The sequence below is a fragment of the Cherax quadricarinatus genome, chromosome 80, assembly GCF_038502225.1.
Source record: "Cherax quadricarinatus isolate ZL_2023a chromosome 80, ASM3850222v1, whole genome shotgun sequence".
Taxonomy (NCBI): Eukaryota; Metazoa; Arthropoda; class Malacostraca; order Decapoda; family Parastacidae; genus Cherax; species Cherax quadricarinatus.
Window position 1 is genome coordinate 14,073,895 of NC_091371.1, and position 13,288 is coordinate 14,087,182.

Here is a 13,288-nt window from a genome sequence, read left to right on the forward strand (position 1 = left end):
AAGTTTTTCTTTTTCGGGCCACCCTGCCTTGGTGGGAATCGGCCAGTGTGATAATAAAAAAAATAAAAAAATAAAAAAATATACCTCAACGCTCCACTCGCCTTTTTTTCCTCATCAATTCTATGATTAACCTCATCCTTCATAAATCCATCCGCTGACACGTCAACTCCCAAATATCTGAAAACATTCACTTCTTCCATACTCCTCCTCCCCAATTTGATATCCAGTTTTTCTTTATCTAAATCATTTGATACCCTCATCACCTTACTCTTTTCTATGTTCACTTTCAACTTTCTACCTTTACACACACTCCCAAACTCGTCCACTAACCTTTGCAATTTTTCTTTAGAATCTCCCATAAGCACAGTATCATCAACAAAAAGCAACTGTGTCAATTCCCATTCTGTATTTGATTCCCTATAATTTAATCCCACCCCTCTCCCAAACACCCTAGCATTTACTTCTTTTATAACCCCATCCATAAATATATTAAACAACCATGGTGACATTACACATCCCTGTTTAAGACCTGCTTTTACTGGGAAGTAGTCTCCCTTTCTTCTACACACCCTAACCTGAGCCTCACTATCCTCATAAAAACTCTTTACAGCATTTAGTAACTTACCACCTATTCCATATACTTGCAACATCTGCCACATTGCTCTCCTATCCACTCTATCATATGCCTTTTCTAAATCCATAAATGCAATAAAAACTTCCCTACCTTTATTTAAACACTGTTCACTTATATACTTCAATGTAAACACTTGATCTACACATCCCCTACCCACTCTAAAACCTCCTTGCTCAATTATGTATGTTTATCTTTGCAACATGGCCCTCTTTTGTTAAACTATTCATTCCACAGGGGTACATGGGGGGCATGTTATGGCACACATCTGGGCTCTGTGCTACATGAGTTGGCACATACCCTAGACCTGGGCCACACCCCTCATGGCATCATGGCTCGAGGTTTCGAGGATCTGCATATCTTCTTCACCACCACAAAGCTTACATCAGATTACCTTCCACAGTCACCACGTCACAGGTTTGTCTGCCATTTTTAATTAGTTATGTGGTAACTTTTTAAAGAACTTTAATATCTCTACAAACTAGACTGTATAAGGAAGCTTGTATGTGTGATGTGATAAATCATTTCAAGAATAAATATGCCTTTATTCAAATATTTTATGTAATTAAACATGAAATGCACTAGGGGAATACATGCCTTGTGCTATAGGACTCAATCTGCCATCATTACTGTGTGAGATGTAGGAGGGTGCAGCCATTTGTCATGTACAGACTCATTTCAACTCCCATTTTATATTTGATTCCCCATAATTTAATCCCACTCCTCTCCCCAACACCCTAGCATTTACCTCTTTTACAACACACTCATATCCCACCTAAATTTTGTCGTGGACAGTAGTTACTGGTAAGTCCAAAGGAGAAATTGAATATAATCAGCATATATTCTGTATTTCAGCTCTATTATGAGGCAATCAATGTCAAGTTCCTTAATCAAAGAGTCAGTTACTTTTACAACTGATTTTGTGCGAAGAATTCCATTGGACAACATCAATATGACGGTTGAGCCTCCTAAAGAACCATTAGCATCAAGTGGTGTCTATAGTCCACCAATTCTCACTAGAAGATACCCAACAAAGATGAACAATTCTAACTCTGAATCTAGTTCACCCTTCACATTAGGAGAATCAATATCTTCTTCACGAATCCATAAGAATCCCTGCAACCGTACTCTACTAAATGCACCGTCTCCAAATATAACGAGCAGTGTTATCAACAACAACAAACTCCAAGAGAATGATGGAAGCAAGTGTCGAGCATTTTGGGCAAGGTCAAGTGCTGTCTTATTGGCGTTCCATAAGTAAGTGAAACTGATACATCAGATTATTAATAATTTACTGTATGTGATACTGTACATGATTCTATGTGATAATTAGCAAATCTCATTACAGTAATAAGTTTAAACTTTATACCTTTGATGTACTTTTGACGAATTTTGAGTATGTATTTCTACACCTGAGCCTGGCTTTGGACCAGACTTATCTGGTGCTTGCCTGATCAACCAGGCTGTTGCTGCTGGCAGCCCACATATCCATCACAGCCTGGTTGATCTGGCACTCATTAGAAATGCTTGCCCAGTTTTCTCTGGAAGACTTCTACACTTGTCACTATAGTGTTTCTTATAACCTCTGTAAAATGTTGCACAATCTGGGACCACAGATGTTGATACAGTGTTCTTTTGTTGTGCTCACAGTGCCCCTGCCCTTCACTGGGTTTATCTTGCACTTACTCCCATATCTCGTTATTTAAGACATTGGCTGGTTAAAGCTGCTTCTCGACTTACCATGGGGTTATGTTCCGATGACCCTTCATAAGTCAAAAATTAATATGTGCTAAATAAATAAATAACTTCTGTCACTGAATAAGTAAATAAACAAATAATTACTGTAACTAAATATCAGTATTGAAAAGTAAAAAAAAAAATGCATGCAAGTTACAAACTTGCCACCTTCATATTGGGAAATTATCTTAAGTTTCATCTCCAAAGTAATTGCTTGTACACAGTTGTAAAGTCGAAATATTGTAAGTTGAATCATCATAAATCGAGGAGCACCTGAACATTGTTTTTGATCTTCATTAACATCTTACGTGGCTAGTGCTATGTTCCTCTTCAAGGGGGGCTCCTTGGCGTGGTGAAGAGGCTCTTGGTCTGAGGAATTAGACCTGTCGGTCTTCTTCCTCAGACCGAACCTAATTACCCCCCAATCTCCCCTCCCCTATCCCATTCTCCCCTTTTTCCTTTCCTCCTCCTCCTCCCCACCCCTCCCTTTTGCTCTTCCTCTTTTTGGCCTTTGGGATTTCTCCCACAGGCACGCTAGTTCCTAGGTAGGGGAAAGGATACCGGGGTCTATCCCATTCCGTTGAGGTTCTTGGCGGTGGCGTAGTTTGCCGTGGAATCTGGATCGCCTGGGGATGTCCCGATCCCTCTCCGGTATCCCGGAGTAGCTTTGGGTGTCTTTCGGGCGACGGGTGTATCTCTGGAAGCCACCTTTCGGATTCCGGGGGTGGTGGCCGAAAGAGGTATGCTTTGTGGCGGATATCCGGCCGCCCTCTCTTTTGTCCACCGAGGTAGCTCGGCAGATGTGAGGTTGCTATCCCGGATTGTTAGTTTACTAGCATGATGGGTAGGGTATGGCACGGGTTCCATGCTGCATCTGCGCTACTTGCGGTGCTGAGGTCCTCTTGGGCGCGGAGGGAGATTTCTGGCCCTTTCATTCCTCCTAGGAACTATCCCTCCCCGGTCCCCCCTTTTTTTATTCTTTTTTTTATTTTTATTTTCTTTTCTTCTTTCTTTTTTTTTCTTAAAAACAAAAAGAAAGAAGTAACCTAACCATGGCAGCCCTAGTCCATGAACCTACTACCCCTGGGCCCCTTCTTGATACCGCACCCCGTTCTGACCCCGCCTCATCTTTGGACCACTCTTCAGACACTCCTCATGCCTCTGTACCTATTGCCGGTGCTGTTTCCTCACCCGCTTCAGGTACTGAGGCCTCGACTGACTCCTTCGATTTATCGGACTTTCGCTCTCCTCTGACTATGCTTCCGGCCTCTCCCTCTACGGTGCGGCAATTTTCAAATCGAGGACCCGTTCCACGTCGGACCAACTCTGGTCCCACGCCTAAACGCCAACGACAATTACCTGCTGATGATACTTCTCCACCTTCTCGTTCTTCTCAGAAACGATCGACACGTCCTTCACTACCTTTCCACGCTCAGTTTCAGACTGAACAATGGACTAAATTCTTCACTTTACGACCGACTTCCTCTACTGCCTATCTTTCTGACCACAGTATTGGCAAGGCACTCCTACGCCATGTTGGTAAAGATATTTCTTTTCATGCTCTTAAGAGTGGTATGCGCATCATTACCGTACAGAATGCTACCCAGGCTCATGAGCTCTCTCGTCTTTCCCATATCGATACTGTTCCTGTCACTCTTGAAAAACATCATTCCCTCAATTCTTGTAGTGGTACTGTCATTCTGCCCCATACCATAGTTCAACAAAATTTCCAGACATGTGGCACTGACATTCTTGAACAGCTGGAACTCCAAGATCTCCCAATCCTCAAGGTAGACACTTACGTTCTTCCTGCCCACGGGCGGAGACGATACCCTAGCAATGTGGCTCGTTTAACTTTTGACAGCCGAGAACTCCCATCCTCAGTTTATATAGCAGGACATCGGTTACAAGTTCGAAAGGTGATCCCTACACCACAACAGTGTAGAAATTGCTGGCGATTTGGCCATCCAGCGAAATATTGCAGATCTATCGCTGAATGCCCAGTCTGTGGTGCCGATGACCATTCTAATACGTCTTGCAATCGATCTCCCTCTTGCCTTAACTGTCATGAGGCTCACCCTTCGTACTCTCGCCGTTGTCAAGTCTATTTAAACGAGCGGGAAATTCGTTACCTCAAAGAGACAGAAGGTCTCCCTTATGCCATGGCAGTTTCTCATCTCCGCCTCCAAGGGAGACTCCCACGTGTTTCTTATTCCCGTGTTTCAAAACGTCCCCCCACTTCTGGTATCCCATCTTCTACACCCACCTCTGTGGTTACCTCTCCCATAGTCACTCCTGTATCTAATCCTTTTACTGTCCTCGGCTCAGACGTCCCTACTTCAACGCCTCAGTCTGATCTCGCTTCTTCGAGTTCTCTCTCACAAGCCTCAGTATCGACGAGACCTCATACGACACCTCCTCCCAATCGTCCCTCTACTTCTCAAAAGTCAAAAAAGGTCCGTTAACACCTCCTACCCATCTTCCACCTCCTCATTTTACCCTCCCTGTCTCTGTCCCTGGTTCTCCCCCTCTCACTGGCTCAGTTACAAGTGTAGAGGTTCACCCTCCTCCTCGTACTGTACCTTCCTCCCCTGTTCCCTCCCAAGTTTCTTCCTCTTCTGCCACCTCCCAGGTTCCTGCCTCTTCTGTCCCCTGCCACGCTTCTCCAGTTCCCTCCACCCTTTCGCCCCCCCCTACCTTGGTACAGTCCAATACAGTTCCAATCTTTACTCATCCTCCCCCTACCATTTCCAATATTGTCTCCCATACGACGTCTCTGAATTCCGAAACACTTGAAGCAATCTCTGAATATATTGCAGAGACCAAACCATCAATGGACACTGATCCACCTTCCGCTCTTTCTCTCTCCTCTGCTCCATCTGCGTAACTCCTTTCTTCACAGCGCACCGTTCCTTCGCTGCTTGAACGTTTTCCACTGCCTCCGCATGTGGACTTTTCTAACCCCTCTAGTCCGTAGGAACCCTTACCTGCGGATTTCAAGTATCTTTATCATTGCCAATCATGGCCTATTTACAGTGGAATATACGCGGCCTAGGGGGTAATCGGGGTGAGCTTCAGATGTTACTCTCCCAGTTTTCCCCTGTTGGTGTTTGCTTACAGGAACCAAAATTACACTCTGCTGTTATTTCTCCCATCTCAGGCTATAATTTATTGTATTCTTCAGATCCTTTTCCTGATGGGACCTTTAATGAAAGTGCCCTTCTTCTATGCACTGATATTCCATACCATCAGCTATTTGTTCATACTTCGCTGCATTACACAGCAGCCCGTATCCACTTACATAGGTGGTATACACACTGTTCTTTATATCTCTCTCCTTCTCGGGCATTATCTATTCCGGATATTGCCTTCCTTGTTTCGTCATTACCGCCACCGATTCTGTTACTTGGTGATTTTAATGCCCACCATTTCCTCTGGGGGGGGTCTCACTGTGATTCCCGTGGAATTCAGTTAGAGGCTTTTCTTGCCACCCACCCCCTCCATGTTTTAAATACAGGTACTCACACCCATTTTGATCCTCGGACTCATGCTCTCTCTTGCATCGATCTCTCAGTCTGCTCTTCCTCCACCGCATTAGACTTCACTTGGTCTGTTCTCCCGGACTTACATGACAGTGATCATTTCCCAATCATTCTTACTTCCCCTTCATATTCGCCACCTCTTCACACCCCACGCTGGCAATTTAATCGGGCAAATTGGAACCTTTACTCACACCTAACTGTTTTTAAAGAGGTTCCTTCTTCGTCCTCCATCGATGAGCTTTTACACCTCTTCTCGTCCTCCGTTTTCACCGCAGCTTCTCATTCTATACCCCAAACTTCGGGCAGGCATTCTCAGAAATGCGTGCCTTGGTGGTCTCCTGCTTGTGCTCGTGCAGTACGTTTGAAATGCGCTGCATGGGGCAGGTACCGGTACAATAGAACCACAGACAGACTCCTTGATTTTAAACAGAAGCGTGCGATTGCTCGCCGTGTCATCCGTGACGCTAAACGCACTTGCTGTCAAGATTATGTCTCCACCATCACCTCTGCTTCCTCTATGAGTGCAGTCTGGAAAAAAGTACGAAAACTGAGTGGTAAATATTCTCCTGACCCGGCTCCTGTTCTGCTGGTTGCCGGTGTTGATATAGCAAACCCACTAGATGTTGCCAATGAAATTGGCAATCATCTGGTCCGTATTTCTCAGGGACTCCATCTATGCCCCTCATTTCTTTCCTCAAAGTCTGCCAGAGAGTTAGCACCCTTGGACTTTTCTTCTCTCAGAGAAGAACAGTATAATGTGCCTTTTACACTTCAAGAACTGGAGGCAACACTCTCAGCTTGTCGATCATCGGCAGCTGGGCCCGACGACATTCATATTCGTATGCTACAACATTTACATCAGTCAGCCCTTGCAGTCCTATTACGCCTTTACAATCTTATTTGGTCACAAGGAGTTCTTCCACAGCTGTGGAAATCCGCCATTGTTCTCCCTTTCCGCAAACCAGGCACTACGGGACATGAAACCTCCCACTATCGTCCCATTGCTCTTACCAGTGCAGTTTGCAAAGTAATGGAACGCCTAGTAAATAGACGTTTAGTGTGGTATTTAGAGACACACAACAGTCTCTCCACTCGTCAATATGGCTTTCGTAAGGGACGTTCTACCATAGACCCCTTACTACGCTTGGATACGTATGTTCGTAATGCCTTTGCGAATAACCACTCGGTTATTGCCATATTTTTTGACCTTGAGAAGGCATATGACACAACTTGGAGGTATAATATTTTAGCCCAAGCCCACTCCTTAGGCCTTCGAGGCAATCTACCATCCTTCCTTAAGAACTTTTTAACTGACAGGCATTTCCGTGTTCGGGTTAATAATGTGCTCTCCCCGGACTTTATCCAAGCTGAAGGTGTCCCCCAGGGATGTGTTCTGAGCACAACACTTTTTCTCCTTGCTATTAATGATTTGGCCTCTAGTCTTCCATCAGATATTTGGTCATCACTCTATGTTGATGACTTCGCTATTGCCTGTGCAGGCACTGACTGTCACCTCATTACAGTTTCTCTCCAACATGCAGTCGACCGTGTTTCCAATTGGGCCACCACACGTGGGTTTAAATTTTCCAGCACTAAAACCCACCAAATTACTTTCACTAGACGCTCTGTCATCTCCGATCATCCTCTGTACCTCTATGGCTCCTGTATCCCTGAACGTGATACAGTCAAGTTTCTGGGCCTCCTCTTTGATCGTAGGTTATCCTGGAAACCTCACATTACCTCTCTGAAGGCAACTTGTCACAGCCGGCTGAACCTTCTTAAAACCCTTGCTCATCTTTCATGGGGAGCTGATCGTCGAACCCTCCTTCGCCTACATTCCACCCTTATTTTATCGAAACTTGATTATGGTGACCAGATCTATTCAGCGGCATCTCCTGCTACCCATTCATCACCAAGGATTACGTTTATGCCTTGGTGCTTTTCGCTCTTCCCCTGTCGAGAGCCTCTATGCAGAAGCGAACGTTCCATCCTTATCCGATCGCCGTGATGCCCATTGCCTGCGCTACTGTACGCTCTCATGATCTCCGCAATCCTTCCATTTATAGAATGGTCACTGATATTAGTAGACATTCTTTATTTGTTCGCCGCCCCTGTTTACTCCGTCCCTTCTCTCTTCGCCTTCATTCGCTCTTGTCTTCTCTTCAACTACCACCTTTCTATGTACATGTAGCATCTCACTTTTCCCTACCCCCCTGGGAAGTTCCAGCTGTTCGAGTCTGTTCTTTCTCCCTCCCTTGCTCGAAAGCCCAACTGTCTATGGTCGCTTCCCGCTCTCTTTTTCTTGACCACTTTCACTCTCATTCTCATGCCATTGCTGTGTACACAGATGGCTCTAAGTCTTCTGACGGCGTAGGATTCGCAGCAGTGTTTCCGGACAGCGTCGTACAAGGGCATTTACTATCTTCGGCTAGTATTTTTACTGCTGAATTATATGCCATCCTTACAGCACTTATCCGTATTGCATCTATGCCTGTGTCATCATTTGTGGTTGTCTCAGACTCCCTTAGTGCTTTACAGGCTATACAAAAATTTGATACACCTCACCCCTTAGTCCTCCGTATCCAACTTTGGCTACGCAGCATCTTTACCAAGCATAAAGATATTGTTTTTTGTTGGGTCCCTGGTCATGTTGACGTACAGGGCAATGAACAGGCAGACACTGCTGCGCGGTCAGCAGTACATGACCTACCAGTTTCTTATAGAGGTATTCCATTTACGGACTATTTTGCTGCAATATCTTCCCACCTTCACACCCGTTGGCAACAACGTTGGTCTACTATGCTCGGCAACAAACTTCAATCTATTAAACCGAGTATAGGTTACTGGCCGTCTTCTTATCACCAGTGTCGAGGTTGGGAGACTACTCTCTCCCGTCTTCGCATTGGCCATACTCGTCTTGCTCATGGATATCTCATGGAGAGGCGTCTTGCTCCTCTCTGTGAGAATTGCCAAGCTCCATTATCAGTCAGCCACATTCTGTTGGACTGCCCACTTTATCAACGAGCACGCAGAATTTACCTCTGTCGTCGTCTTCACTCCGCTGCTCTCTCTTTAGCTTCCCTTCTCGCTGATGGACCCACCTTTCATCCGGACTCTCTCATTTACTTTTTGACAACAACTGACTTACTTCACAAATTCTGATACCTTCAGCCCTTTCTACTTCAATCTCTTGCTACCCTCTACTCCCGTACTATCCCCTGCCCCACTGTTTTCTGTAACCTGCTGATCATCCCTCCTCCCTTCTGCCATCCAATGCCCTCGCTTCCTTCCCTACCCTGCAGCGCTGTATAGCCCTTGTGGCTTAGCGCTTCTTTTTGATTATAATAATAATAATAATAGTGCTATGTTTTCAAGCTGTTTAAAACCAGGGATACATGTACATGTAATTGAGGATTTTCATTAATTGTTTATTCATCTTTAGCATCCTAGTACGTACAGTGGTACCTCGAGTTACGAACTTAATTCATCCCAGAAGGCTGTTTGAGTGCTGATACTGAATGAATTTGTTCCCATAAAGAATAATGTAAATTAGATTAGTCTGTTTCAGACCCCCAAAAATACACTTAGTTGTTCAAGTTGGGAGCTGTTCGAATCTTGAGGCACCACTGTACTTTGATATCCGTAATCTTCCCTAAATTGAGAATTCTTCCTACAGATGGCTCAACATTGTGACTGATGGAGATGCTCCTGAATTGAAAGGGTAAGAATATTTTCAGTGACACTAGGTTGCATATAGGAAATATTTGCCTTGCTAATAGATTAGTTTGACCGATTTATTTTTTGAAAATTACACATTCATAGTGAGATGGTATATGCAGAATTTTCCTGAGGCTCTTTGGTTGCCAAAACATTTTCGAATATCTGGTTTGGAGAAACATAACACTAAGTGTGTTGTATATTATATTAGTGAAAAGATCCTTTGCTAGAAAGAGAATTATAATATTTTTTTTTTTTTTTTTTTTTTTTTTTTTTTTCTTCAACAAGTCGGCCGTCTCCCACCAAGGCAGGGTGACCCAAAAAAAAAAAAAAAAAAAAAAAACCCAAAAAGAAAATACTTTCATCATCATTCAACACTTTCACCACACTCGCACATTATCACTGTTTTTGCAGAGGTGCTCAGAATACAACAGTCTAGAAGCATACACATATAAAGATACACAACATATCCCTCCAAACTGCCAATATCCCAAACCCCTCCTTTAAAGTGCAGGCATTGTACTTCCCATTTCCAGGACTCAAGTCCGATTATATGAAAATAACCGGTTTCCCTGAATCCCTTCACTAAATATTACCCTGCTCACACTCCAACAGATCGTCAGGTCCCAAGTACCATTCGTCTCCATTCACTCCTATCTAACACGCTCACGCACGCTTGCTGGAAGTCCAAGCCCCTTGCCCACAAAACCTCCTTTACCCCCTCTCTCCAACCCTTTCGAGGACGACCCCTACCCCACCTTCCTTCCCCTATAGATTTATATGCTTTCCATGTCATTCTACTTTGATCCATTCTCTCTAAATGACCAAACCACCTCAACAACCCCTCTTCTGCCCTCTGACTAATACTTTTATTAACTCCACACCTTCTCCTAATTTCCACACTCCGAATTTTCTGCATAATATTTACACCACACATTGCCCTTAAACAGGACATCTCCACTGCCTCCCACCGTCTCCTCGCTGCTGCATTTACCACCCAAGCTTCACACCCATATAAGAGTGTTGGTACTACTATACTTTCATACATTCCCTTCTTTGCCTCCATAGATAACGTTTTTTGACTCCACATATACCTCAACGCACCACTCACCTTTTTTCCCTCATCAATTCTATGATTAACCTCATCCTTCATAAATCCATCCGCCGACACGTCAACTCCCAAGTATCTGAAAACATTCACTTCTTCCATACTCCTCCTCCCCAATTTGACATCCAATTTTTCTTTATCTAAATCATTTGACACCCTCATCACCTTACTCTTTTCTATGTTCACTTTCAACTTTCTACCTTTACACACATTCCCAAACTCATCCACTAACCTTTGCAATTTTTCTTTAGAATCCCCCATAAGCACAGTATCATCAGCAAAAAGTAACTGTGTTAATTCCCATTTTGAATTTGATTCCCCATAATTTAATCCCACCCCTCTCCCAAACACCCTAGCATTTACTTCCTTTACAACCCCATCTATAAATATATTAAACAACCATGGTGACATTACACATCCCTGTCTAAGACCTACTTTTACCGGGAAGTAGTCTCCCTCTCTTCTACACACCCTAACCTGAGCCTCACTATCCTCATAAAAACTCTTAAATTATAATATACATTATAATATACATTTGTTAAAAGACGGTGAAAATTGCTGAACAAGAAAGAGAGAGATTAGCTTGAGCTAACAAGATGGGAAATGGATTGTCTAGCATGAAGTAGAATAGTGCATATTGCCAAGATAACGTAGAGAGAAGATGAATAGCTGAAGTTCTGTAAGGATAAACTATTATAGAGATTATAGAGGAAAAATCATGCTAGTAATGACAGATGGCATATTAAGTATGTACCTCTTCAAGGTCCTCTCATTCTCCATGGGATGTATGACCCCTAACAGTTTTAGCACTTTCATGAATATAAAACAAATTATAATAATGATTTATATAGAAGGAACTTGTTTTGAAGAAGTCTGTACAATATGAAAATTTTCATGCTGACCTACAGATTGGTTCCAAAGAATCTTTAGAATATATGTGATACTTTCCCTTTTTTTATACTTTAGGTAAAAATGGTTCATAAGATAGTGTTGTAGTCACAAAGGTGGGAATGTCTTAAAAAAAAAAATTGACAACCAGTGGTTTTAAAGAAAGGTAATCAGTTTTTTGACCCATACTTCCAGGTTCCAAAATTTAATCACCCTCTGGTCCAGAGGGTGATTTAATTTTAAATTTTTTTTGCTGGAGTATGTTAGTTTGTTTTTGAATAGGCACTAGATAACCCCCTACAGATTTAATGCTTTCCCCCATTTGAAATGAATTTTTTTTATAACTGGGACCAAGGAAGATAATCAGCAAATCAACAAGCTATAGTCTTCATGATAAATCTGCATAGACATCTCTGTCATGGATGCTGTAAAATTGTCCCTTTTTAAATGCATAATTAACAATTGAGAGAGCTGTAACGAAGATTTTTTAGAAATGTAGAATATCGACCATCTCTTTTGTAAATAAATATGTAATGATTAGTAAAAAGGTAGGTAAATAGATCAGCAAATAAGCATAGCCTTGTTTTATTTTATTTTGCTCTTGTCAAGGATAGTAGTAATAGGGTAGGCATAGACAAAAGTGTTACCCTTATTACATATCATATGAGATGAATGGTGAGAGAGAGAGAATGATTTTGAAATACATATATCAGAATAAACAAAAGTTGGCCTATTTTCTCAGAAAATGGTGAAGTACTTAGCCTGATGTTATATGGGAAAAATTGAATTTACAATAATTATTTATTGCAGTTATAAAGAAAATATTATTGACTGACAAGCTTGGAAAAGACAGATCAATAATAGAGAGGAATAAGAAAATTACATTATTTTTGTGATGAAACAAGGTATTTTTAGGAATGTCATTTCCTGTCATTTGAGTTCTTGGAAGCAATTTATTAAACAAAAAAAATTCAAAGTAATTTTTTACTTTTGAAAAACATATCCTGTTATTTGGATAATACATAAGTGGAAAGCCCTTAGAGCTTGGCTATTAACAAAGTGAATATGGAAGAATTACTCAATGGCTGGATTTCCTGAGATTGTGTCAAGAAAGTTTCATTTTTTTAACACACTGGCCATCTCCCACTGAGGCATGGTGACTTGAAAAAGAAATGCTTTCACCATCATTGTCTTGCCAGAGGCATGCAGATACGACAGTTTAGATGTCCCTCTAAATAGCAAGTATCCCAAATCCACCTTCAGTGAGCAGGCACAGTGGTTCCCACCTCCGAAATAAAGGACTAGAAAATTTTGATCTCAAAATTTGGCTTGTGTAATATTCCTTGCAGAGCAGGATTGAGTATGATAAATTGAAGGGCAGCTAATATGACTATGTAGCAAGAATGACTAGTAAAGTTTGAAAAAGAAAAGTATTGCTGAGCAAGTAGTGAGAGTGAGTTTAGTGGGAAATAAAAAATTAGTTATGCCTATCATTTCTACTCCATCTGTAATAATTTTCACTTTATACATTAGATACCTTGTTTGCCTCTGCTGTTCTCATAAACACCTTAAAGTACTTCTTATCTGCTTTTACTTCTATAAACAATAAAAGCATTGATGATTACTTTCTTCATCATTCTAAACCACCAAAACCTCATATGACAT

At 42.2% G+C, this 13,288-nt stretch overlaps 1 protein-coding gene across 5 annotated transcripts in view; it reads left to right on the plus strand.

The window, feature by feature from the left end:
• LOC128702335 (uncharacterized) overlaps positions 1–13,288 on the plus strand; it is a 49,253-nt gene that overhangs the window by 19,232 nt on the left and 16,733 nt on the right. For all 5 annotated transcript variants that reach the window (XM_070102153.1, XM_070102157.1, XM_053796544.2 and 2 more), the window contains exons 3-5: positions 869–1,048; positions 1,487–1,888; positions 9,587–9,631. In XM_070102153.1, the coding sequence (XP_069958254.1) occupies positions 869–1,048; positions 1,487–1,888; positions 9,587–9,631 (627 nt within the window). The remainder of the gene's footprint in view (positions 1–868; positions 1,049–1,486; positions 1,889–9,586; positions 9,632–13,288) is intronic.